General features: G+C 33.9%; 4 protein-coding genes across 14 annotated transcripts; all 4 read left to right on the top strand.

Annotated features, from left to right (window-relative positions):
* Positions 1–3,607: 3,607 nt before the first annotated feature.
* Positions 3,608–8,426, top strand: LOC130992472 (probable plastidic glucose transporter 2). 4 transcript variants are annotated; one of them, XM_057917121.1, is made up of 15 exons: positions 3,608–3,811; positions 4,313–4,421; positions 4,792–4,894; positions 4,993–5,060; positions 5,145–5,277; positions 5,453–5,552; positions 5,653–5,765; positions 5,985–6,078; positions 6,328–6,484; positions 6,584–6,727; positions 6,798–6,875; positions 7,028–7,112; positions 7,352–7,466; positions 7,637–7,829; positions 8,079–8,426. In XM_057917121.1, exons 2-14 carry the CDS (start codon positions 4,325–4,327, stop codon positions 7,817–7,819), a joined length of 1,470 nt encoding a protein of 489 aa, XP_057773104.1. In that variant the 5' UTR covers positions 3,608–3,811; positions 4,313–4,324; the 3' UTR covers positions 7,820–7,829; positions 8,079–8,426. The 4 variants fall into 4 exon arrangements, with proteins under 4 accessions (XP_057773104.1, XP_057773105.1, XP_057773103.1 ...); XM_057917122.1 differs by having other exon boundaries at positions 4,292–4,421; positions 8,130–8,426; XM_057917120.1 differs by having other exon boundaries at positions 4,292–4,421.
* Positions 8,427–10,604: 2,178 nt separating this feature from the next.
* Positions 10,605–13,763, top strand: LOC130992471 (cytochrome c-type biogenesis CcmH-like mitochondrial protein). 6 transcript variants are annotated; one of them, XM_057917114.1, is made up of 5 exons: positions 11,539–11,638; positions 11,745–11,843; positions 12,663–12,829; positions 13,033–13,164; positions 13,256–13,763. In XM_057917114.1, the coding sequence occupies exons 3-5, from the start codon at positions 12,689–12,691 to the stop codon at positions 13,439–13,441; spliced, it is 459 nt and encodes a 152-aa protein (XP_057773097.1). In that variant the 5' UTR covers positions 11,539–11,638; positions 11,745–11,843; positions 12,663–12,688; the 3' UTR covers positions 13,442–13,763. The 6 variants fall into 6 exon arrangements, with proteins under 6 accessions (XP_057773101.1, XP_057773096.1, XP_057773097.1 ...); XM_057917117.1 differs by having other exon boundaries at positions 11,563–11,638; positions 11,784–11,843; XM_057917119.1 differs by having other exon boundaries at positions 11,563–11,638; positions 11,784–11,857.
* A 798-nt stretch (positions 13,764–14,561) lies between these two features.
* Positions 14,562–17,255, top strand: LOC130992470 (protein PLANT CADMIUM RESISTANCE 8-like). The gene is made up of 4 exons (XM_057917112.1): positions 14,562–14,872; positions 15,988–16,059; positions 16,629–16,841; positions 16,915–17,255. Exons 1-4 carry the CDS (start codon positions 14,710–14,712, stop codon positions 16,983–16,985), a joined length of 519 nt encoding a protein of 172 aa, XP_057773095.1. The 5' UTR covers positions 14,562–14,709; the 3' UTR covers positions 16,986–17,255.
* Positions 17,256–19,133: 1,878 nt separating this feature from the next.
* On the top strand, positions 19,134–24,397 carry LOC130992468 (probable CoA ligase CCL8). Of its 3 annotated transcripts, XM_057917110.1 has the most exons (18): positions 19,348–19,455; positions 19,579–19,664; positions 20,172–20,341; positions 20,631–20,804; positions 21,083–21,239; positions 21,322–21,410; positions 21,704–21,775; positions 21,889–21,939; positions 22,057–22,164; positions 22,244–22,342; positions 22,434–22,526; positions 22,623–22,700; positions 22,777–22,875; positions 22,974–23,064; positions 23,363–23,436; positions 23,546–23,725; positions 23,830–23,947; positions 24,145–24,397. In XM_057917110.1, exons 3-17 carry the CDS (start codon positions 20,192–20,194, stop codon positions 23,926–23,928), a joined length of 1,614 nt encoding a protein of 537 aa, XP_057773093.1. In that variant the 5' UTR covers positions 19,348–19,455; positions 19,579–19,664; positions 20,172–20,191; the 3' UTR covers positions 23,929–23,947; positions 24,145–24,397. The 3 variants fall into 3 exon arrangements, with proteins under 3 accessions (XP_057773092.1, XP_057773093.1, XP_057773094.1); XM_057917109.1 differs by lacking the exon at positions 19,579–19,664 and having other exon boundaries at positions 19,134–19,455; XM_057917111.1 differs by lacking the exon at positions 19,348–19,455 and having other exon boundaries at positions 19,579–19,689.
* Positions 24,398–27,269: the final 2,872 nt, after the last annotated feature.

Below are 27,269 nucleotides of genomic sequence, written 5' to 3'. Positions count from 1 at the left end.
CGGCGGCTCTGTCGTCGTTTCGTTCTGAGTAGATGAGAGGGTAGAGAGGGGGGCGGCTGTTGTAGCTTTGCTGCAGCCGCCGGAAACCAGTAGCGCTGCGAGCAACACCAGTAGCGTCGCGAGCTCGAGATGGAGAGATCTGAGGCTGCGGGCGCGAAGCCAAATCCATCGGATGTCGTCGCTTCGTCAGCCGAGTCCGACTAGATGACGCCGGCGTGCACGGCGAAAAAGAGTAAAGAGAGAGGAGGCAACAAAAAATGAGAGTACAGAGAGAGAGAGAGGGGAAGCAGCGTGAAGAAGGAGAGCAAAAAAGAGAGTAGAGAGAGAGGAGCCGTCCAAAATTAGGGTTTAGATTGAATTAAAATTTTAATTAAGTCCTAATTATTACCCAAAATAGAAACAGACCATTATTTGTGGGACATCCCAAAAAGGAAAACAGGCCATTATTTATGAGACGGAGGGAGTAACACTTTTTCTCCACTATCAATACACTTAAAAAAAATTCTTAATAAAACTCATGTCATTCCTAAAGAGAAAGCTATTTCAGGGACGGATGAAGTATTTATAATGATATAAATACGATCGTTACTAATAGAGTCGCTACTAATAATTGTTTTTTTTTTTTGGCAGTGTGAGGATAGCTTACTAAAATAAAAATGATGTCCAACTCTATAAAAGACAAAAGACTATTATGCCATGTGAAATGACCAATGGTCCGCGATATCACATGGTTTATGTTTTTGATATTTTCTTTTATCTTATTATGATGTTTACATCTTAGAGTATATTACTCCGTTTCATTATAAATGTCCTACTTTTTATAATGAGATGTTTCATTATAAATATTTTATTCATTTTTAATAATATATTTTTTCTTTTTATACTTAATATTTAAATAATTTTCACCAACTCACTTTATCTACTTTTTATATATTTTTTAATCTTCGTGTCCAAAAGTAATGAGACATTTGTAATGGAACAGATGAAGTATATTTTTATACTTTTATCACATTCACATATAAATTACAAAAGTCCATATCATAAATTGTTTATTCCCTCCGTCCTAGTTTAATATGTCACGATTTCTTATTTGAATGTCTTATTTCAATAGTCCACTTCCTAAAATGGAAAGTTAATATTTTCTCTATTCTAAATTTTAGTGTCCATATTTCATTTTTTGACAGTCTAATTAACATTTCAATATCTATTTCTATTTTTAGCAAAAGTAGGTGGGACTCTTAATCCACTTATAACACACTCAACCACTTTATTAATATTCGTGTTACTCTCAAATGGATACTGAAAGTCGGGACGGAGAGGGAGTACAAAATAAATGTTCTCACATAGCTCATCATTTATACCAAATGACATTGTAACTCACATATAATTATATCTCTTTTCATTTAAAAAATAATATCTTCATTTTGTCTCATTTACTTTTTGGTGAAATATATCCTAAAAAAAAAATTATTTTTCCTCTCCAATTTTATTATCTATTTGTTCTTAACATCCGTGTCATAACACTGTGACCAATTGAATTGGGACGAAGAGATTATTAATTACCTAATAAATTATTTTTATGAGACTATTTATCCTCTTTATTGGCATTTCCTAATATTTTCTTAAAATTCGCATCCTTTCATCCACACCACACTTATCATGGACGGAGGAAGTAAAATATTTTCTTTTATATGTGTATTGATTTATGAGTAGTATGATTAATGCTTGCGTGAAGTTAAAAGTTTCAAATTTGAATCCATCATCACACAATCTCCTAAAAAAATTGTTTCTCTTATTTAGAAAAGAAGAAATTTTATGTGTTGATATAATAATAAATTAATTAATTTATGAAATTAAATGTCTTAACTTTAAATCAAGCTCAAATATACTATTATATGATCTTTTAAAATAGAGAGAAATCTTATTATAGGCTCTCTTTCATAAAAACATAAGTTTTATTACTCTAGTTTATAATAGATAAGTTATATAGTCATTTTAAGTTTAAAATACTATAATACCCTTTAACTTTTTTGTATTTTCATTTACTCGATGGTGTTATAGAAAATCTTCATTTTTTTTCATTACTCGATGGTATATTTGATGGCACCATCGTGTTCTATCGAGTAATTCGAGTATTCGATGATGCCATCGAGTACTTCGAGTATTCGATGGTGCCATCGAGTACATCAAGTACACCATCGAGTAAATGAAAATGCAAAAAAGTCAAAGAGTGTCATATTTTTTAAGTCTAAAATGGCTATATAACTTATCTATCATAGACTATGACTATAAAACTTATGTTTTTAACAAAAAATGTTATATGTGATAATTCTCACTTTGGAATATTTATTTATTCTAAAAAAATTATTTCTCCATATGTCCCACTATAAGTGGCTTGCATACCATTTTGGGTCGTACCACTATAAGTGACATGTTTTCATAAATAAAAAAAATTAAACCCTTAAAAAAGTGTAGGCACAACCACTTTTAACTAATTTACATCTTCTCTTCAATTCTCGTGCCGAAAAGTTTTGAGCCACTTATAATGAGTTAGATGGAGTACTACTTTTTATAAGACAATTTGAGATAATGAAATGACACTATCTATTATTAATCTCGTCGATCGGTTCGGATTCGGTTATTCGAATCGGAAATTTTGGTTACCCGAACTCAATTTTCGCCCATTTCAATAACCGTTCTCGAATTGATTTGGGTATTCGGTTACCCAATAATCGGTTCAGTTAACTGATTCGATTATTTAAGTATCAATCATCCATTTAAAAAATAAAATTAACATAAATTACTAGTAGGAGGAATCAAACCCAAGTCTCCAACAAATACAAGAAGCAACTTATCTAGTGAACCAAGATTCATTCTTGTTCTTTTAATACAACATAATTTTATTTTAACTAAAAATTGATTTAAAAAAAAATACTTTCGTCCCCCAAATAATTTCATACGAGGGAGGGACACAGGTTTTAAGGTAAAAGTTATTGTGTATTGAAAGTGGTGAAAGGAGTAATAATTATAATTATATATATATATATTGAATTATTAATTAAATAAAAATTTATTATTCAGAATTGGATATTTGGTTAATCGATACCCAATTTTTTTGAAAATTTAATAACCGAAACCGATTTAATAATTGAAAAAATCGATTATTTGATAAACTCGAATGATTCGGTTCGATTATCGAGTTATTCAATACCCGATATCCGTTTAGACAGATCTATCCATTATCATTGAGAAATAATAATGATATTATTATTATTGCACCGACTTAAAAAGTGGAGTATTTGTTTTCTTTTTTAAGAGAAAAGTGGAGTATTTGTTAGAAAGCGTATAATCTTCAATTTCATAGGAGATGTCGGCAATTAGACGAAGAATAATAATATAAAATCAAATCTAAGTTACTACTATAAGAAAGGCTTCAGAAAACCTGAGGTCAATAAACAAACCATGAGACGACACGTGTCAATAATAGTAGAAGCAGACGACTGAACCCGCAATAGCAGAGCGTAGCCTCTCCAACAGCAGTGACAGGTGTCTGCCCGTGAGTCGTAGTATCTTTCTAGACGCGTCGGCCTTTAAATCCTGCTTCTTCCTTAAACTACACTCCCCTCTCTCACTCCACCACCTCCACCTGCGCTATTGCCCACCGCATTCTCACTCAATAAACTCAAAGCCCAAGCTCGCGGCGCACGTTAACTATCCCCGTCATCCAGCTTCTTCTCGATATACTCTCGATCAATTCACCCGCTTTATTCTCGAATTTCATTCGGCTGTCTTCGCCGCCGAGCATTGCCAGGTATATTCTAGATGATCAATCGGAATACGTTTTTGTATGGGGAGTTTATACGGACTCTGCATGCCGATTAATTGATGCAATGCAATGTATGGATTCAAATACGCGTATTCGTATTGGTTTACGGTTGGATGTATGGCGCGTTGTGTTGGTAGACTTTAAAAAAAATATATATATATTTCGAACAGATTCCGCATTAGTTGGTTTTGAGTTGTGAAATATTGAGATGATGCGATTCTATCTGATGTTTTCGGTTTCGAGATTTTTGAAGAGATAAACGATCAACTGACGAGCTGTATTTATAAGCTGCAAATATTCCAGTAGAATGTTAGGTTTTGAAATGATATTCGTGGAAATCTTGCTTCATTTTTAAGTTTTATTTTGCGTGATCGATTTATTTCTTTACTATGAAATGTTAGGTAATTAGGTGTAATGCATTTGTATAATATTGTCATTGATATGTTGATTGATCCTATGTAGCAGAGACCACTTTGATCTCTACAGTAGAATTGAGGTATGCGAGGACGCCACAGTGAAACCTTCTTGGTGCACAAGCGTGTATCGTCCAAGGAACATCTCAATGGATATGATTATGATAGAGAAGGATTACTAGGTAAGCCAGTTCAGACATTCAAAATTCTGCTTTTTATTTTTACTCATAGCTGTCTGTGATTGGCATATGTTTCACAATAGCTTACTTCTTGTCTTAATTTTTGCGAATAGAATGGTTCTTTACAGATTATACAACTGTGCTTCTCCATCATTACTAACAGGGCATAGATAGGACATGTAGTTCAAGAGAAAGCACATTTTTACTAGCTTATTATAAATGAAAAACCCGTGATTCTTACATAGTCTTGTTACAAGAGATATTCTAAAATCCTCAGTTCATAAGCCCTGATGTTGATTGAGTAGCCAACATGTAGTTGCTTATCTGACAGAAGCATCGAAGTGTTTTACTCCCATTTCACATGGAATTTCAGGTCACTCACAAAGTGGTCATATTAGCAATCCTTCATGGAAGCGTCCTTTGCCACATGTTCTGGTGGCAACTATCTCGTCATTCTTATTTGGCTATCATCTCGGGTTTGTGCGATCTCTTTGAAGTCTTTCTCCGGGGTTTGGCAATAAGGTTAGAGTTGTTGGACCTTTTCATATTTGTTGACATACTGGGCATTATTCAGGGTTGTTAATGACACGTTGGAGAGCATCTCTGTGGAATTAGGCTTCAGCGGCAGTACTCTCGCTGAAGGTGCTCCCACTTCTGTACTGTAAATAAGATTTTTATCAGGTATACTCATGAAACCTCCCTCTGATGAGTCTTTGTTGTGATCAGGTTTGGTAGTGAGTACATGTCTGGCTGGTGCACTTCTTGGTTCTTTATTCAGTGGTTGGATATCTGATGGGCTTGGTCGTAGGAGAGCATTCCAATTATGTGCTTTGCCAATGATTATTGGTGCTTCCATGAGGTAAATTTTCTTTATTTCAATCTTTTTTCCATCTCATCTTGTAAAGACGAAGGTTTAAAAACTTCAGCTACTAAGGAAATTGACATCATTATGTGTTTGACTTGATGGAGTTCTCCTATACTAATGCTATATTCCATTTCTCTTTGTAAATTGAACTGTATATAATTACTCTCAGTGCCACAACTAGTAGTCTGGAGGGTATGCTTCTTGGGAGGTTCTTTGTTGGAACTGGCATGGGTCTTGGTCCTCCTGTTGCAGCACTCTATGTGTCAGAGGTACAGAAAATGTCGCTTGCCTTTGCATTCAGAAGATACTTAGATACTGCCTGTCATCTTCAGAACTGTTCCTCAATTACGCATCATCTATTTTATACAGGTTTCACCAGCTTTTGTGAGGGGCACCTACGGGAGTTTCACCCAGATTGCAACATGCCTTGGACTTATGACAGCTCTCCTCATTGGGATTCCTGCCAAAAATGACCCTAGCTGGTAAGCGGCATGACATAAGAATGTAATAGTTTAGTAAAATGACCCCTTCTTCCTTGAAATATTTCCCACTTAAAAGGCAGCATGAGTTAGTTACTTCAAGTGGTAATGATGCAGCCAAATGGAATCTGTTTTTTGCAATAGCATTTCCACCGTGCTGTGTAGGAGACTTTCTAGTGTCCCTATATTTTTAGCAGCTTACATTTAAAATGGTTCTTGCAGGTGGAGAGCTTGCTTTTGGGTATCTACTATTCCTGCTGCCTTGCTGGCTATTTTGATGGAGTTCTCTACAGAGTCTCCACACTGGCTTTTCAAGGTGTTTAGATTACATCCTTCTATTAGTAACTGCTAAAAGTTTTGGTTTCTATTGAAATGCTTCTACATAAAATGAGATCAACCCAATTGGGTGCTTAATTGTGCGTTCCAGTTAATTGTAGTCCAGTCCTTCATACATCTTTTTCCGACTTTTTCTGCTAGTTGCGTTTGCACGATATAGGTGTCGTTATCGTTTGGCTTGTCTTCACTGTCTTTTCTCTGCTCAGTAGATTTTTATTTATTGGCTCAGAGAGGAAGGATTGCTCAAACTGAAGAGGAACTTGAGAGGCTTTTTGGAGCATCACATGTTAAATCTGCAATGGCAGAATTGTCAAAATCAGATAATAGAGCAGATGAGGTGGATGCTGTTAAATTTTCAGAGTTACTCTACGGGCATCATTTTAAAGGTAAATTTGTATTGACATGATACTCTCTCTCTCTCTCTATATATATATATATATATATATATAACTGTTGTTGTTGAAGTCTTTTGATGTTTCTTGCAGTGGTGTTCATTGGGTCCGCCCTATTTGCTTTTCAGCAGCTATCTGGCATCAACGCTGTATTCTTTTTTTCTTCAACTGTTTTTAAGAGTGCTGGAGTGCCTTCAGATAGTGGAAACATATGTATAGGAGTTGTAAACTTATCAGGTAAAGTAGTGGCACCAAATATATTCTGGCTATTCATTTTACTGTTGCCTCATCTTTGTCAATTTCTCAGGATCTATTGTTGCCATGATTCTGATGGATAGATTAGGAAGGAAGCTGCTTCTTCTTGGGAGTTTCTTGGGCATGGCAAGTAAAATTCTCACCCTCAGATCCTCTTCTTGTGATTTAAAAAGCACGATCGTTTTTTCTCTTATGAAAATAATATTTTTGAAGACTATATGATAATTCCCCAACTATCCAATTTTTTGATTGGTTTTTATTTTATTTTTTGTTTTCAGGTAGTGGCTATGGGTTTACAAGTTATTGCTGCAAGTGATATTATGTCTGCCTCTAAAAATTTATATCTATCTGTTGGTGGAATGCTGCTGTGAGTATGTGACACAGTTAATTATTAGAAGATAGAAGCTGATTCCTTGTTAGCTCGTCATTTTTAACACTACATAATTTTTATTCTTCCATTAGCCGAAAATTCCCTTCCACGATCTAAATGCGAAAAAATTATCAAGCAATCGATATCTACTTTGGACAAATATCAAACAACTATACAGGGGGGCAATAAAAATAGTTCATGTGGTCGTTTGATGATTACTTTCTTCTTTGGTACAGGTTTGTCTTGACATTTTCGTTAGGTGCTGGGCCTGTCCCTGGTCTGCTCCTATCAGAGATACTACCAAGCCGAATTAGGGCTAAGGCGATGGCTGTCTGCATGTCTGTACATTGGGTAATTGGACTTGACACCCTAATATTATCTTGCGTTTTTCCTTTATTCTAAAATGAGACATTTCCCATGCACGTAAGCATAAATTGATATGACTCTAAATCATATAGGAGATTGATTTATTTTGATCATACATTCATGCCCATGCAATATATTACTCTCTGCATGTACAGGTGATCAATTTCTTTGTTGGGTTATTGTTTCTGAATCTGCTGGAAATGCTGGGGCCACAAATTTTGTACTCAATCTTTGCCACCTTTTGCTTGATGGCGGCAGTCTTTGTGAAGAAGAATGTTATAGAAACTAAAGGGAAGTCGCTGCAAGAAATTGAAATGGCACTCGTTCCAGTTGATTAGTGGCATTTAGGTGAGCTGCCCGCAACAAAATTAATCTCTATCCTTACAATAACAATTCATTGCAGACTTGCAGTTTTGCTCTTTTTGTTAGTTGATAGAGCTTCATGTCCTAGGAGCACATGGTTGATAACATTTACTTCTTATGAGAAATTGCAAGTTCTGGTGAAACTTTTAGATGCATCTTTTGGTTATGGCTAATTATGTTATGTTCTTTGACGAAATTGATCAAAAATATAATTCATGTTTGTTGCTCGTCAAGGCTCTCGATGCAAGAGCTTTTCGCCTACTTACACTGCATCACCATCTTCAGCATCGTCTGTGTTGTCTGGCCTGGCTTGAAGACAGTGGACACACATGATCGTGTTCGTTCTCCTGTGGGTGATCTCAGTGTGGCTGAGTTGTGCATTTTCAGTATGCTGGTGGCATCTGTGAGTAAACTGCAAGGTTTGGGTTATTGGCATTTTGTGATGGAGCCAATAGAAATTAGAGGCATTCTGAAACCTTTTTGCTAAATACTTCCTACATGAATAATGTTGAACTGTTTATTCAATTATTACCTGTTGTAAGAGCTATTTGAGTTTCTTACATGAATCTCTTGCATATCCTATCCCTTATCTTTCTGATTTTTGGAACTAGGAATTTTCTTAAATTCAGATCTTTTATATTTTGTCGTGATATGAAATATATTTCATCTTATTTATTGATGAGGGTATGCCGTCGAGCTAGGTCGAAAGAGATATTTCTTCTCCAGTAAAAATGAATTCTTCTAACTCAATTAACACTTTTTTTACTATATGTGTGTGATTGTTTGTATCTCAATTAACTTACTAAATGAATATTAAGTGGTTTCATCTACCAAGATGGATCGAGTTCTAAAATATTCTGATCTTTAAAAAATTAAAAAATAAACTCTGATCATTCAAAAAAAACTATAAACCTTACCGTTGAACAATATTTTCAGTTAGGGGATTCGTCACTTTCTTTGGATCGGTGATGATATGAATCGTAATCGAATCGAGTTTAATTATTCAATAATCGATAACTCGAGATTCGATTCCATATTCAATTATGAGTTCGATTTATTGGGATATCGATTCCATATTCGGTTATGATGAATTTTTTGGATTTTCGATTTACCTGGAAACCATATCAGATTAATTGATTATGTATATATAATCAATATTATATTTTTATAATGGGTAATTGGTGTATAAATACATTAACTTTATTCACTTTTTGGTATTTAACATGAACTTTTAAATCCTAATTATAAATACATGAACTCTACTTTCTTTTGGTATTTAACATGAATTTTAAAATATAGTTATAAATACATGAACTTTAAACTTATTAAATTTTTGACTCGTTTTTCATTTTTTGCCAAATTAAAGCTGACTTGGAATGCCTGAATTTTGACGAGGACAATTTCTTGCAATAAAAATTATTCTTCACCGTTCAATTTTTGATCCATTTTTTATATTCCGAATTTTTGAATTTGGCTTTTTGAAATCCCCAAATCTTAAAGACGAAATTTGCTTTATCAATTTGTGAAATTTGTAGATAAATTTTTATCGTTCACTTTCATATTTTAATTTTTGGTTACTTTCCTCAAACAAAAAATGACGACGCCATATCTCTGAGTCGAATTGTCCACATTAAAATTCAAGCATTCCAAGTCAACTTTAATTTGAGAAAAATGAAAAACGTGTCAAAAATTGAATAAGTTTAAAGTTAATGTATTTATAAATTATAACTATATTTTAAATTACTCATTTATTTTAAATACAAAAAATAAGTAAAATTCATGTATTTATAACTATGATTTAAAGTTCATATTAAATACCAAAAAGTGAGTAAAGTTCACGTATTTATACACCAATTACCCTTTTATAATTCTAAAACTAAAACTAAAATCAATTTTTAATCCTAAACTAAACGTCTAGACTTTAACTTTCTCAACTCTAATCTCTATCCACGCACGCACACAGTTTGTTCTCGTTTGCTCAATTTCTTGACGCCGCGTTGTTTCTGCTCGTCGTCCCTCTTTTTCTCGTCTCTCATCTCTGCATTTACGGTAAGTCGGAAACCCGCCGGCCCTCTCTCTCTGCGTCTCAGCTTAGTGCTCGCGTCACGACTTGCAAAAATTATCTAGTCGGTGTGCGTATGTTGGCCTAACGGTAGTAGGTTAATCCGTTAATGTTTAAGACCTGAGTTCTTGGGTTGGAGTCCTCCATCGCATGGTCTTCAAAAATTTCTTTATTTACTTATATAATTTATTGTAAGTATATATATATATATATAGGGGAAGACTAAAATAAGAACGCTTCTTAAAATATAAATTAGGAACCATTTTCAGCCCTTAGATCATCAAGATCTACGGTTGATTCATCACCTTGTTGGATAAATTCATGGTCCTGAGTTCGAATGCCAAAGGTAGCAAAAAATTATTTTTCGCAATTCATGCCTTTATACAGTTTATTCATGCGTGTTATACATAAAATTCATGCATTTTTGCTGGTTCGTAATTCTTAAAATAAGGGTGGTTTATTGAATAATCGCCCCCTAATATATATATATATATATATATATATAGTTTTAAAAATATTCGAGCAATTAGGGGTGAGCAAAATTGAACCAAAACTGTTGAATCAAATCGAACCGGTTGGTTTGGTCGGTTTGGTGCGGTTCTAAATTAAGGAATCGATATAAGTTCGGTTCTGTTTCATTCAGGGGTGCCCAAACTCGTCGAAAATCGAACCGAACAGACTATATTTATTAAATTATTAATATTTTAATTAATTCCTAAATTTGAATCAGGCTCAGGCCTAACAATTCGTCTCCATTCCTCTTCCAAATCTGAACGCGCCGCTCCCAATCTCTCATCTCCTCGGATTCTCGCTCCGGTCGGCGGCGCCGATAGCACGCCGCGACTTAGACCACCCCTTCCCTCCTTCCCCGTTCGCAGTGCACCCGACCAGACGCCGACTCCAGACTCCCCACCGGCGCTTCTCCTTCAAATCTTCAAGTGAGTACTTTTTTTTGAAGGCTTGAAGCAGACTCTTCAAGTGATTACCTTCAGAAATTGTACTTGAATTTTTTTGAAGCAGACTCTTCAAGTAATATGCTTTTTCGATTATTATGACCGAGTAATGTCCTTTGATTATGCTTTTTGTGTGATTCAGAAGAAATTTCTACTCTTTACATAACCGAGTAATATGCTTGTATTAATTAGGATTTAGGAACCTGACAACCTGTTATGCATTTGAGTAAATTATACTAGTATTAAATTGATTAATGTTGGAGCTTCGAAAAAAGTAAAATGATGATAACTCCATAGTAACAGGTTAAAATGTTAAAAATGAAAAAAAAAAAAAAAAAAAGCCCAAACTGCCGGATTTTGTCGGTTTGGACCGGACCGAACCGAGGGTCAGTTCCTTTTTGGTCCTATGCTATAAATCGGTCCGGATCGGTCCGCATACTTTTTTTTCCGTCGATCCTCAGTTCCATTGGTTCGATCTGGATCGGTTCGATAACCGATCCGGACACGGCGACAATAGACATGTCATGTGTTTTTAGCTATCGGGTCTCATTTTGTTAAAAAGCTATAGGTCAGGACCTTTTTGTGAAACGTTGAGAAGTTTATGGTTGAAAGTGTAAATTTTCCCAAATTTAACACACAGAAAACGCGAGTTTCCGCCAGCCACGTTTTAGAATTGAGAACTAAAGCAAAACTCCATTGTTAAACCCTTTCATTGTAATCTTCAGCTCACAACTCTTCAGCCTTCTCCTTTTTCTTGTCGATTTCAGAAGAGATCAAAGGTAGTTTTCTGTATCTCAAATTCTTCTTCTTCTTCAGCCTCATATGTTGAAAAAAAATTCTATCTATAATTCTCTTTGGATTTTATTGGAAAATCTATCGAAAAAGAATTGTGCTAAGCAGTTTCGGTTGGAGATGGCCTAGCAGGAAATCGGAATTGTATATGTCATGGAATAAGATTTTCTGCTGTGAAAGAACAAAAAATTAGTGAGTGTTTTGAGGTGTATACGGATTTTTGTTTGTCGGCTCTGCTTGATATGCATTCTGCAAGACGATTGAATGAACTCTTTTTCCAAATTTATGTTTCAGTTTTTGAAGCATTCGGCCTAGCATATCTGACTGAGAATACCTTTTATTTGAATTGATTATTCACTTATTATATGATTGAATGAACTTGAAATTCAACTCTTTCAATTCAGCTCGGCTCAATTCCACTAGAAATTTCATATGTTAGCCCCTGATATCTAGTGTGGAGATCAATGCCTAGCCTTTGCCATGGCTCAAATAGAGAAAGAGTCAGTAGGAAAAGAAGATTGTTGTGTGAAGGTCTCTCGTTTGTTGCATTTATTAGAAATACCTGCTAGGGAAGTGGACAAATTGTGTCTTTGCTGACTGAGTGTTCAGGGGTGGGGGAAAGGAATAATTATTAATTATACTCTTGGAGGGCTAGTAGAAGGGCGAGAAAGACCGATTTTCGCCTACAATGGCAATTGGAGTTCCCTTGATGTTGAAGGTGCAATAATTGCTGCATGAGATCTATCTGGTTTTTTGGATAGCCTATCTCTGTCCATTTTTCTTTCCCTTGAGCATACCCCTACTTGGCTGCATTTTGGTTTATTTCTTTCAATGTGAAGCTTTCTCTCATCTACCTTAACATGATCGGGTTTAATCAAGAAAAAGGCATTAAAACATAACCTTTACATTTCATTATAGCTGTATCTATACTTAAGAATTCATTATTTAGATTTGAATGGTGGCTTTAGGTATAGCTGAAATACATGTGTTCTCTGTTTTTCCATATCACAGAGCAGTTGTATTGGGGTGAAAGGTTCATGGAGAATGAGGATGAAGTGAGAAAGGATCGTGTGGTCGAAGCACGGGCCAGAAATATAAGCCACAATGTGCGGTGCACTGAATGTGGTAGTCAATCTATTGAAGACTCGCAAGCTGACATTGCCATTCTCCTCCGCAAGGTGCCTCTTCTTTCTGTGCATCTCATGTTTTTGCTTCTTCTTCGCTTAGATACTACTGTGTCTGTGAGATGGGAAAATGGTGATCTTTTATCTGGAGCTTCATTTGGAAAAATAGCTTGAACTTGCTGTAGGCACTTCTAGCTTTTGTAAATATACTTTCTTTGTGGACATTGACTTTAATATCTCTTGCATCTCTGTGTAAGTTAATACGAGATGAAATTCGGTCTGGTAAAAACGACAAAGAGATCTACAAGAAGCTGGAGGAAGATTTTGGTGAGACGGTGCTTTACACACCAAAATTTGATATACAAACAGCAGCTATATGGCTGGCACCGGTTAGTTGATTGACACAATGAACTTCTTCTGTAATTTATGTTCATCTGCCCAGCTGCCTCACTAATGTCGACGATGGAAATCTGAAAACAGCTGACACTTACTGGTGGCGCTGTGGCGATATGGGCGTTCAATAGGTACAGGCGAAAGAATAATGTGCACATTATGGCGTTAGACCTTGTCCGAGGAGTCCCATTAACACTGAAGGAGAGGGAGACGATGCTTGAGCTTCTCACTCCACCTTCTACCAGGTGGTGGGGAAAATGGCTTCCTCGATGACTTGAGAGTGTCGACTTTGGATTCTGTTGCAAACTAAATGATAGAAAGAGCAGCAATCCCTTTGGTTTCTCTGTTTGAGCAAAGCCTTACTTTGTTGAGGTACTTTTATTAATCATATTTGAGTCTTATTTGCTACAAATGGTAAAATTGAATCTTAACAGTTCAAAGTTTGGATCGAATTTATAATAATGTACAACTGTATCTTTCCTTTTAGCAAAAGGTTGCATTAACTGTGTCTCATATTTATAGCAGCGCCTCTTGTAATTTTGCTTGGTTATGAATTAAGTGATTCTCTTTTTATATCCATCTTTTTTATTTAGTATACCTTGATTATGAATTGAGTGCTTTTCTTTTCTTTTATATCCATCCTTTTTATTTATATGTTTAGTTCTTTTAGCTTGAAGTGGAGAGATTAAGATTCGTAATCTGATTTTTCATCTTTATAAATGATAAATGATTGGAGCACTTTTAAGCTACGAAGGTCGAAGAATGTGGTGTCATCTTTATCTATTGTTAATAAAAATTGTCGACGTTGAAAAGTCAAAGTCAAAGTTCCGTGAAAATGGCTCAGCTTTTATTTTAGAATGAAAACAAATTATTTTAGAATCTTGTACAAAATGCCATTGCGATTTGCGAAAATGTAAAACACGTAAAAACAAGCTCAAATTCCATTGACTTTCAATTTATATATATCAAAACTTTATATTAATGTCATTGGGCCATTTCTTCCTGTCTCCTGTATTAAAAAATGACCTGTTTCTTGACTTCAGCGGTAGCAAGCTCCTTATTTATTTGGAATTAATTATGTTCCGAAAATCACGTCCTAAATGAATGACGGAGAAATGCTATTCGCAATTCGCAATATACTATAGATCAAGCAACTAAATAAAGAAGACATAAATAAACATAACATATGTGTTTATTAAGAGACATTTCCCAAAAATTGGACATAGTTTTCATTGATCAAATCGAAACACAAATATAATGTGAAAAGTAAGACAAAAAATTCTACAAAAAGAACAAAAAAAAACAAAAAACAAAAATGTGATCGGATTATTAGCCGCAGACGATGACTAAAAACTTTTATTCATACTTGCAAGTTGTAACATAATCAAAACGTTACAAGTTTCGTAGTTGACTTTGAAATTCTTAGTATTTTTTAAAATCTTGATATGTTGAAGATAATGTCTATATATGAAGTAAAGAGAGAGCAGCTGCATGTACGAAGAAAGTAGCTGTCAATTACCATTATTGATCGGAGCTTAATCATGGGAAGAGTGGAGGTGGCCGCCGGCGACGTGGAGAGCCCCGCGAAGGGCGTAGCAGTGGCCTCATATCCCCAAAACCATCAGCCGATGCAGATGCAGCCTCAGTTCGTCGGAAGGCCATGGACCACTGGCCTATTTGACTGCCATCTTGACCAAACTAATGGTAATTAATCTCATTCATCAAATGTTTATCCTATATTCACATTGTTTGTGATCAAGTTTTATGTGTAAATTTCACATAAATCCAACTTTTATACACTCCCATGTGTTGAAATGACCACTTGACATCCAATATATCATACTTGGTGTCTCATTTTCAAATTATTTCCTTCTTCTTTTACATTATTTCCTTCTTCTTTTACATATTTTTTCTCTAATTTTAATTTTATATGCTTTTGTTTGTTCAACCAATTGGCAGTACTGCAAATGCTTTAATTATAGTCATTGGATTCCACTAGTTACTATTCCACCAACTATTTCACATTATTGACTGACATAAGCTTTTATCCATTCAACTAGCTGTCACTGCAAAAGCTTTAATTATTGTTGTTGGATTCCACTAGCTACTCCATATTATTGACTGGCATATGCTTTTATCCATTCAACTAGCTATTACTGCAAAAACTTTTTTTTTTCTACAAAAATGAATCTTATTTTACTTTTTGAACTATCACATCCCACCTTATCTTCTATATTTAACTATAAATTGTTATATTATTCCATTATTTCACTTTTTAATTAATAATGTAACTTTATTTTACTTTTATGTAGTAACATTATCTCTATAAATTGAATATTTATTTTATTTATAACAATTTTGTTAAAATTTGTGTTTAACATGATATGAGACTCTTTTTCATATACGAGTATTACTCTTTCTGTGGGTATGATCGGAAGCTACCCGTACAAACTTTATTTGATTTATAAAAATATTAGCAACTCTCTTGGTCCAACTGTCAAATACTCCCTCCGTCCCACTATAAGTGCCTCAAAACTTTTTGGCACGAGAATTAAGAAGAATGTGTAAATTGGTTAAAAGTGGTAGGGTCAACACCTTTTTTACAGTTAAACTTTTCTATTTATGAAAAGCAGACCACTTATAGTGAGGCGGCCCAAAATATAATACCAGTCACTTTTAGTGGGACAGATGGAGTAGCTTTTTACTATTTTGAGCCTTGAAAATTAAAAGGGAATTCAAGTGTTTAACGTGAAAAGCCTTTATTTCTTACTTCTATGATTTAGAAAGACAGATTTGAACATGAATGGTATTTGTGGCAGCTGTGATGACGGCGTTTTTACCTTGTGTGACGTTCGGACAGACAGCAGAGGTTTTGGATGCAGGGGAAATGAGTAAGCCTTTTACATACCACATACATATATATATATATATAATAGTATCTGCATATAATAATTATCATACATTTCTGATTTTGGGACGTGAACTATAAATTTTAATTTCATACACACGAATTCTCATTTTTTTAAAAAAAAAATTTGCACAAGAATACGTTTCCAACACTCATAACTCAATCACGTACTCACAACTCGAAACTCTAATCGTGTAAACCTAAATCGCGAACTGTGGCTTTGAATCAAGAACTCATAATTCTTTGAGTCCTAAATTACGAAAAATAATGTCTTAGATGATCATACGAAAGTTTGAGATATTTTGTGATGAAAAACATTTCATCACTAGTCCAATTACATTGTTCAAAAAAATTTCCATTAAAGCCACGTAAACAGTTCCGATTTCTACTCGGTACGCATTCGTGGGAAATATTTATCTTGTGCAAACTCAGAAAATAATTAAAAAATTAAAAATCAAAGTTCGCATATTTGGAGACAGAATATATATAATTCATATACAAAACTAAAAATGTCTCAAAGTTGGTGTATAGATAAAATGCATACATATGCAGGTTGTCCACTGGGAAGTTTCGTATACATGTTGATGATGCCTGCTGTTTGCTCCCAATGGATCATGGGATCCAAGTACAGAACCAAGCTCAGGAACAGATATGGCCTCGTCGAGGCCCCCTACAGCGACGTCGTTTCCCACCTTTTATGCTCTTGCTGCGCCCTCTGCCAAGAGTTCCGAGAGCTCAAGGCTAGAGGCCTCGATCCAGCTCTTGGTAATAACCAACAACTATTTTCAGTCATTCGATCATAAAATTTACGATAATTCTAATTTGGTGTGTGGTGCAGGGTGGAATGGAATTGTTGCTGAGCAGCAGTATGGGACTCAGCCTCCCCCAGTTCAAGCTATGTCCAAATAGAAATTATTGCTTAATTTTATGTTTATTTAATGTCGTGGGAAGCTGCATTTGCTATTTTCGTTGTGCATTGAGTAAATCTCAATTCCTATGTTTGTTTTTTATTCTAGAAAGGTTGTATGGTTTTTTTCCTTGCACTTCTCACTTTATGGCAAAAAAGGAGGCCAAATCAGTTGAAATGGAAGGAAGGATATTACTATATAAGCAAATATGAAAATAATCATATTGCTTAAATGAAAAAGATATCAGGAAGAATAAATTTACTGTATTAAATCAGTTTTTTTTTTTTTTTTTTTTTAGAGTAGTAAATTAGTTAGTTAAGCCATAACTTGATATAATAAATATATGAAGCATGAAAATAGAGATAGTAATAATAGGAGACTTATTGTTAGTTATTGAAATCATGATCACTTGATTCACTTCATTTGTGTCGCCGCCTACCAACAATAACATTTACACATTCCGTGTATAATAAATGATATTACTGACAAATATTTATTGTGCGCTGAAAAAATATGGTTAGAAAAATATATAGTTGCAACGAATCTTATACTCTTATAAATTGTTCAGCACCTAGCTTTTGCTCCATTAAATCTATATTTATATAAAAAAAATATTTTACTATAAAATTTGGTTTCTTTATTTCATAATTTTTTTCAGCCCCCTGATACTGTAAGTTGTACTAGTAATTCAACAATACTAGAGAAAATTAAATGATGAATTTAAATAAATAAATAAATATAAATAATAAAAAATAAATATAAAAAATACAAAATATAATTTAAAATTAAAATATAATAATTTACATCAATTACTCAATAAAATTCTGAATTGTAAAATGTAAATTTTCAATTTATACAAAGTGTAATGATATTATAGTTATTAAATAAATTTAAAAATGATTCGAAATGAAAATTTTCATTATGCATATTATTATATAGTATTATTAATTATAGTAAATATTTTCATACACGAACATAAATAAAAAGTTGAATTTTTTTAAAGAAGGGACAAAAAATAAAATATTTCAATTTTTTTTCCATAACTTATTCATTTCAAATTCATTTTTGATGATTTTTATACTATATTAAATTTAGGGTTAATTGCATCAAAATACCTGACCTTTCCCAAAATTTGGTTTTTTGACAAACTTTTTAATTGTAGCAAAAATTTTAGCTACGTTTCAATTTATTGCAATGTCCGTCCCGCGTATATTTTTGGTCAAATCCATGCTGAGGTGGACCTCCGTAAAGCTTAGGTGGCATGTCGTGCAGGGTAATGAAACATTGTCGTCTCAAATCCGTTGCAATAAATTGAAACGTAGCTAAAATAAATTGGCCGGAAATGAATGGATTTGGCCGGAAATATACGCGGGACGAACATTGCAATAAATTGAAACATAGCTAAAATTTTTGCTACAATTAAAAAGTTTGTCAAAAAACCAAATTTTGGGAAAATGTCATGTATTTTGATGCAATTAACCCTTAAATTTAAGATACATATTGATTATTTTTTCATGAATCAAATTTGATGACGTTTATAAAACAATTAAATTATAAAAAAATAAAAAGAAAAAAATAGTGAAAAAATTGGTGGAAATTAAAAAAAGAAGAGATGGAAGAAATGGAGGGAAAAAAACTCATCTTTTATATATTATATATAGATTTTTGATGATTTTTATACTATATTAAATTTAAGATACATATTGATTATTTTTTCATGAATCAAATTTGATGGCGTTTAGAAAATAATTAAAAAATAAAAAGAAAAAAATAGTGAAAGAATTGGTGAAAAAAGAAAGAGAAAAAGAGAAGGAAAAAATAGAGGAAAAAACTCATCTTTTATATATTATATAGATATAGATATGGAAAGGTTATAATATTTGATGCAAAGATTCTCAATTCTCAGTTTCTTCACCAACATTTAGCTCAAATTCCTCAAATAATACATTTTTAAAATTTTAATCATAAATGAATTCATATATTATTTGAAGACTTATTTAAAATTTTAATTTGTAGATTTAAGTTCCCTAAATTGGAAGTTGTTTTGCATCTTGGAATCCTATTTTGTAGATTGAAACAAATTAACCGAGTAAAATTTACTGCTTTTCGACCTAAAGCCAAAGCCCCCACAAAACTGCCACTTCAAAACCTCATTTTCAAAAACGCAAGCTTTCCCCCTTCACGAAATCAAGGAACCGTCACCAAAGATTCAAGATTGAAGAAGCCCATGTAGCCGTCGGCAAGAATGGAGTGGGACGCCATGTACTATTAAAATACTTAAATGATATTTTCCTTAATATTCAGACCACCTAATTAGATGGGCGTATTTAAGACAACCAACCACATGGTCCGATTGAGCGCCAGCTCTTGCCCTTGCTCTGCCTATTCACCTGTCCGATTTTTGCATTCTTTGACTTCTTTTCCTCTTAAAGTTTCAAACTTTTCCTCTCAGGCTCGCTTGCTTTCTTCTGGTAATCCTTCTCTGCCTTTTATCTAGCCTTTTCTTGATAGTGGATCACATTTGATCAGTGATAGTTGTGCCTCAAAAGCATAATTGAGAATTGAGAGGATTATTTGATTCTTGATTGTTTCAGCCCTTTTTGTGTCGTGGGATTTTGTTTCTCTGGTTGAGGGAGTTGAGATAGGTGCTGCTTGGAGTTGCAAGGGATTTCAGATATAGGTGGATGTTGTTATAGCATTTAGAGGTCTTGAATTGATTTGCATGTCTTTCATTCTTCTTCTTTTTTGAAAGGGCTTTGTAATCTCTGATCACCTACCGCTTCTTGGTTGTGAGTTTATGATATGTAAGAACTTGAAGAAATGTAGAGTTGGCTAGAATCCTGTGTCATGATTAGTTGGCAAGTCATGATTAGTTGGCTAGCTTGAGCTTGAATTGATTTAGAGAATTATGAATAGACAAATTTGTGGTTGTTCAGCTTAGTCAGGGTTACCTTTCATGAACTCTTTATTCAATAAACTAATGGATTCTAATTATGGGATAAGGATGGTTTTGTACAAAGATAAGTCACTTCATGTTGCTGTCTACATTCTTGACAAATTGCCATTCTTTATCTTCAATGTGGATTTTTGATAAGCATCTCTTATAAGTTTCTTGAATTGTTTGGTGAAGTATCTGAGGTGTTTGAACTTAAGATTTTTGTCTCATTTTTCCGCTCTCAATTTGCAGATACACGTAATAGTATAGTCATGGAGCTGGTCAAGAAAGTTGCCCATAGAGGATCTACAGCTCCAGATAGTATTGCAATAAGATCTGATCAAAAAAGCCATACTTATCATCAGCTGGTTGAATCTGCTAAGAACATATCTAACTTGTTATCCAGTGCTGATTTAAAAACTGTGAGTAGAAATGTATTTTCTGCCTCGTACACTCAGTCCTTAGGCTGCAGATTTTACCGAATTCGGTAATATATGCATCTTTCATGCTTTTTCTGTAAAGGTCACTTTCTTTGCATTTGATGAATAAATGATAAAAGTTCTACTTACAATGGAAGTAACATTCTGAATACAGCCTTTCAGATGTGTTTGGGGAATTATTATCAGAATCCTATAATTCGATTCTTTTTCTTCTTGATGTGGGGAGTTTGTGAAATGACTATGATACCATGTATAAGTGCTTATTTTGTAGGTCAATAGCCCTGGGAAAAACAACCATTTTGCTGGAGCTAGGGTTGGAATTGTTGCTAAACCTTCTCCCGAGTTTGTTGCTGGAGTGCTTGGAACATGGTTCAGTGGAGGTGTTGCGGTTCCCCTTGCACTCAGCTACCCGGAAGCAGAGCTTCTGCATGTGATGAATGATGCGGTTCGTCTATCTTCATCATGTATTCTGATATGTTGCTAGCTCTGCCCACTTTCTAGATTGGCATTCTAAAAGTTAGATATTTCCAGCGCTGAAGTATACAATTCTTGACCTTGTGTACTTTTATGCATATATTAAGCTCTGGGCCACATTTACTAGAGGGTTGTAATAGCATTGTGGTCATCGTTCTTTAATCAAATTTTTTGCCAAAGACTAAACAAAATTACATGATATTTAGTGTACATATGATCAGTAATATTCTGGATCTTGTGTTGATATAGGATATTACCATGATTCTGAGTACTGAAGATCATCACGAACTAATGAAAGCTGTTGCAGCCAAGACGTCTTCTCAATTATCTCTCCTTCCTCCTGTTTCATCAACTGGAGTTGATCGCACAAATTCACAGGAAACTGAAGTTTCTCAGGCGATTAGTGGTGTGTTTGCCTTCATGGTCATATGGATTTATTCTGCCTGCTATTTAGTGAACTCAGTGATTTATTTGGTGCCTTACCATAGGAGATGATCCTGCGTTGATCATTTATACAAGTGGCACGACAGGAAAGCCTAAAGGAGTTGTGCACACACACGAAGGTATATTAGCACAGGTATTGCTTGCACCCCGTGTTTCCCTCTTGAGAAATCAATTTGGTATGCTATTATCGATCCTTGAACATATTGGTATGTAGTGCTCTCTCATGTCCACGAATTCCTGTTTCACTGGAGTTTATCATGATAACCGTCATAATTTTACTATCACATACTTCTTTTTTTCTTTTCCAGAACTTGCCATCTTCCAATCATATCCATCTTAATAAGTTGAAAATACTTGAAGTTGAACTTTTGTATCCCGTTTTACATTTACAACACATAGAACTTCTGGTTATCGCTGTGATTTCAGGTCCAAATGCTATCAGATGCTTGGGGATACACATCCGACGATCAATTCTTGCACTGCCTTCCACTACATCATATCCATTAATACGTTTTTCCTTCCATTAGTTTGATGTTCCATTTATCAGCTAGTTATTGTTAAGTGTTATGCTTTCCAAGTGTTCCTTGTTGGTCTTAACTTCTTTTATACATGTGCACGGACTGTTTAACGCGCTGCTTGCTCCTCTGTATGCTGGTTCATTGGTAACACCCTAGAAATTCCATCATTATAAATTTTGAGGCCTCTTTTTTGCTGATTCCATCACATAATGCAATTTCTGTTGGTTGATGCCTTATGTATTTTATGCTCTTCTGTAAAAGGTTGAATTCATGCCGAAATTCAGTGTAAGGGGAATCTGGCAGAGATGGCGAGAATCTCACCTAGATGACCAAACGAAAGCTGAAGGTGCTATAACTGTGTTCACCGGAGTAAGTTGAGCCTTTTACAGCATCAAGTAGAAAATTGTCGCTCTGATAATGCTATATTAGCTGCCTTTGACTTCTCTAGGTTCCAACTATGTACACACGTTTAATACAAGGGTATGAATCGATGGATCCCGAACTACAAACTGCTTCTGCTACAGCTGCAAGAAAGTTGCGTCTCATGGTAGGCCAATTTTTCCCTTTGATGTGAAACCATGAAAAAAATAAGTAGTAAAACCAGTAATTGAACTCATTGTGTTTTTCTTGATTGACAGATGTGTGGCTCGTCTGCTCTCCCTCTTCCAGTTATGCAACAGTGGGAATCTATCACCGGGCACCGCCTTCTGGAACGGTACGGCATGACAGAGGTCAGTGCTATCTACACAATCACTTCTTGAGGTTGATTATAATTGAGGATCCTGATGAACAACTCCTGATTTACATTGATGTCTCAAAATTTCTAGTTTGTCATGGCACTATCGAATCCCCTACATGGCAAGCGGAAGGGGGCTACAGTCGGCAAGCCACTTCCCGGTGTGCAGGTTAGCAGTCTGAGTGTGATGCTTTGCTTATTTCTTTAAAATAAACAACATACTCAAAATGCATTTGTTGTGATAGGCCAAGATCCTTGCAGAAGATGGTAGTACAGACGCTGAGGTTGGCGAGCTTTACATTAAAAGTCCTTCATTGTTCAAGGAATATTGGAAGCTGCCCGAGGTATTATGAACTACTCACGAGTATTTCAAAATATGTAACAGGGCCTAGATAAAAGAGGACCCAGCTTCTCATTCGAATTCTTTGTGAGATGTTTCCAGGTGACTAAGGAGTCGTTTATTGATGGTGGTTTCTTCAAAACTGGAGATGCCGCCAGAATCGATGAAGATGGATACTATGTCATCTTGGGACGTAAGCATGTTAAACTTCTCAAAGCTTTCAATTCTAAGGGTTTGTACTATGATATGACTTAACATGCATCCATGGTTGCTGTGAATACTGAAAAGGGGCTCAGATAATGAGTCGCCTTTCTTTTCTTTTCTTTTTTGGAAATTGCAACATAGAAGTTGCACTTACATTCTTCATCTTTTACAAGCTTAGCAGTGCATTCTTTAAATTTATTCTATGCAGAAATTAATTGCCAAATCAATAAATTGCTTACAATCTTGTGGCAGAAGTCATTACCTAATTATGGTGTTTCATAATTCAGGTACTAATGCTGATATTATGAAGGTTGGTGGCTACAAATTATCTGCTCTAGAAATCGAGGCAGTTCTTTTAGAGGTTTGTTTCTCATCTTTTTTCTTGAAGACTGACGTGTTGCAGTAATTTCTAGAATGCTCTTCTCAACTCAGATTTATCGCTCGACACTTAATCAACTCTACTGGTGCAGCATCCAACTATTTCAGAGTGTTGTGTGTTGGGGTTGCCCGACAAAGCCTATGGGGAAGCTGTAACGGCTATCGTTATACCTGATTCAGAGATTAAAAGAAAACGAGACGAGGAGTTGAAGCCGGCTCTATCTCTTGAAGAACTGTCCACATGGGCAAAAGAGAAACTCGCACCGTATAAGGTATCATTCGATCACATGATAAATAGAGCACTCTTGTATCTTTTGATAAACGTCTTAAGCTAAAAGGGATCGTTGTGTGCTTATGACTGCTGCTGGTTTTACAGATACCGACTCGTCTGTTGCTGTGGGAATCGCTGCCTCGCAATGCTATGGGAAAGGTGAACAAGAAGGAGCTCAAGAAAAAGCTGGCTGATCAGTGCTGAAAAGGGAAGAAAATTCCAGGTGAAACTTTAAATTATCTCATAGTTTGATCTGATTGGTGCAAATGGGATTATCAAAATATTTTAGATGCAGAAACATACAATGCGGGATTCTACTTTCTTTAGATTATATTGAGTTAAAATTCAAAGTGCTAAATTAGCCTGACTATATACAACATAGTGGCATGTATCTGATAAAATAATTTATATTGAATATAGGGATGTCAAACGGGCTAACCCATGCTGCTATTGCGTGTCTCAAGCCGGAAATAACGCCAGTGCTTATCCGAATTTGCAAGTTATATGTGGCTTTTTTAGAAATGTTGCAATTACAACACTATTTTTTTTTTTTTTCCAATTATGATATTCCTGATTTTCAGTACGGTAGGATTGACGTGTATTCCAAGGGTGCATTTGATTCTAAAATTTTTATTGGAAAAGAATAAAAAAAGATGAGAAAAATATTTTCACACCACTATCTTAGGATAATATTATCCAACATTGAAGAGAAAATGAGTAAAAAAGAGTTGCCCAAGAAAATATTCCACCTCATTCGGAGAAAAATTTTCATCATAATAAATATGTGTAAATGATGAAAAATAGGTGAAAATATATTTTTTTTCCTCTCATTTTTCATCAAAGTAAGCACACCCTAAATGATTAGCTTTGATAGATAAAAATAGTAAGGCTAATTATTTGTTTACTTTAATGAATTGAAATTTTGGAATATCTCAATGCCTTTGATTAATTCTATCATTTGAGCTAGTTTTGTTTGATTCATATCCCATTGAAATGGCGACATTGGAAAAATTTTACTCTTGAGGATGAAAATATTTAATCATGTATATTATTAATTATGCAATGCAAAGGTCCCCTAAATTGATACTATTGTTTTACCTATAAGATGATGTAGAGATGAGACGGTACAGTATATGTACTTTCTTAAATTCATCATACTTTATACCTTTACCTATAAAGAAATTTCATACCTTTTACATTACCTGTAGTTACATTGTATAAAATTTTTATACCTTATCATACCTTTGTTTCAGTATACCGTACCAAGTTTTGGTATACTACAGTTTCATAGTATACCAAAGTAATCGATAAATTAAAATTGATAAAATTCGGTATGGTATGCCGATAATTTAATTATTAAAAATATGTTCACCTAATAAACATCTAATAAATATATTAATAATATCATAATTAAAATATATAAGAAGTTAACAAAAAAATAAACATTATCCACGTCTAAGTTTCAACAATAAAACTTTTTTTCTTTTTTGAGGAAGTCTCAACAACAGAACAGTTAAATGGGCCTAACGAGCTTCATGTAAACTTATTTGGGCTATAACTATTTAATATATAGGCCTGCTCAAATATCTAAACTAGGCTGAAGCAGCTGAACTCCGTTGTACCGAGTCATACTTTTTTTCGGGGGGTAATTGTCACATTGTTTTTAGTATTACATTTTTATGATAGAACAAGTTACCAAATATTAAAATTATTATAAAGTAAACCTGTCAACTAAAAATAATGGGATACTGTAAGAGATAAATGTTTTTGGTGAGCAGCAAAACTCCATCGTCAAAAAATCATAATCTGTATAGCAATCAGAAAATTCCCCAAAATTATCAGTAAAATAAACGTGTGTTTCAACAATGCACATAGGCCCCATTTGGATTATGTCCTAGAAAAATAATCTGATTCCAAAATATTAAATTTCTGTGTTTTGTTAAATTTTCATGAATCAGGGAAAGTAAAATGAATCCTGAAAACAAGGAATGTAGTGCAATTTTCCAGTATTCTTATTCCCTAGCTTTTGTTAGGTATTCTTTTTCCTGATTTTTAGGATTCTTGTATTTTGCATTGTGATTTATTATTATTATTATTATTATTATTATTACTATTATTATTATTATTATTATTATTATTATTATTATTATTATTATTATTATTATTATTATTATTATTATTATTATTATTATTATTATTATTATTTAATTAATTAAGTAATTAATTAATTAATTAATAACTTATAAGAAGGAAATGATTTTATTATTAGAATTATAAACCATACTTTATGTCATTAATTATTATTATTATTATTAATTAAAAACTTATTTTAAGCAAGTAGTAATGTATAATTATTATAGGATTCTTGTATTTTGCATTGTGAATTATTATTATTATTATTATTATTATTTTAGAAATATGAATGCTATAATTAACATTAATAATGTACGTTGTTGTTACTAATTAAATAAATTGATTACAGAAAATTTTTATGCATATTAAATTATAATTTAATTCTCTTATATATTGATTAATTGCATATATATATATATATATATATATATATATATATATATATATATATAGGGGCCGCTCCAATGAGACCCCCTAATTTTAGTGAGATCTAGGGCACGATCTAGTGCGTTTATTTTATCAATCCTATGGCTGATATTGTATCTGGAGGGTGATTTTTTTTCGCAGGGTTCGAATCCTGGAGGGAGCAGAATATTTTAAATTTTGTTATTCATCAGTATATACTGCATTGTTCATCAGTATATACGGCCATGTTCATCAGTTTATATGTCTTATTCATTACGAATTTTTTAAATTATATTTTTCATCAGTATATACATCTTGTTCATTAGATATACGTTTTGTTCATTAGTATTATATGTCTTATTCATTGTACTCATGTTACACGAAAAATAGGGGGTCTCATTGGAGCGCGCCCCTATATATATATATATATATTTACAGAACTGATCACCTACCTACCGTGGGCAAGCATAACGTGCCCACCACTGATGTGGTAATTTTAATTAGGAAAGATAACTAATAAATCTTACTCTAATTAAAATTATCTTACTATAATTACAATTGTCACATCATAGTGGGCACGTTATGCATGCCCACGATGGGTAGGTGATCGGTTCTGTATATATTTAATGATACAAATTCAGAATCCTAAGAATTATTTTTTTTGAGTTGGATCCCAAGAATTATTTTTGGTATTTCCAAACACAGGAAAAAGAATCTATTTGGATTCATTTATCATGGAATCATTTTTCTAGGAATAACATTCCCAAGTAACATTACTTTCCAGACAAACAAACATGCCCATAGAGTAACTTCACCGTAAAAAAAAAAATACATTAGTAATGTTCTATATGCTGCTAATTAGAATGTAGTAATAGATTAGAAAGTAAAATTTGTCCCCTAATTTGTGTTTGATTTCACAATTCTATAGAAAAGTGACAGTAGACTTCCCGTTTTACCTTTATCTTCAATTTAAATTCTTTAGTTGTTCGAAGTTTCATGCAATAGTC

The sequence above is a fragment of the Salvia miltiorrhiza genome, chromosome 7, assembly GCF_028751815.1.
Source record: "Salvia miltiorrhiza cultivar Shanhuang (shh) chromosome 7, IMPLAD_Smil_shh, whole genome shotgun sequence".
Classification (NCBI taxonomy): Eukaryota; Viridiplantae; Streptophyta; class Magnoliopsida; order Lamiales; family Lamiaceae; genus Salvia; species Salvia miltiorrhiza.
This window is presented reverse-complemented; position numbering and strand designations above follow the sequence as displayed.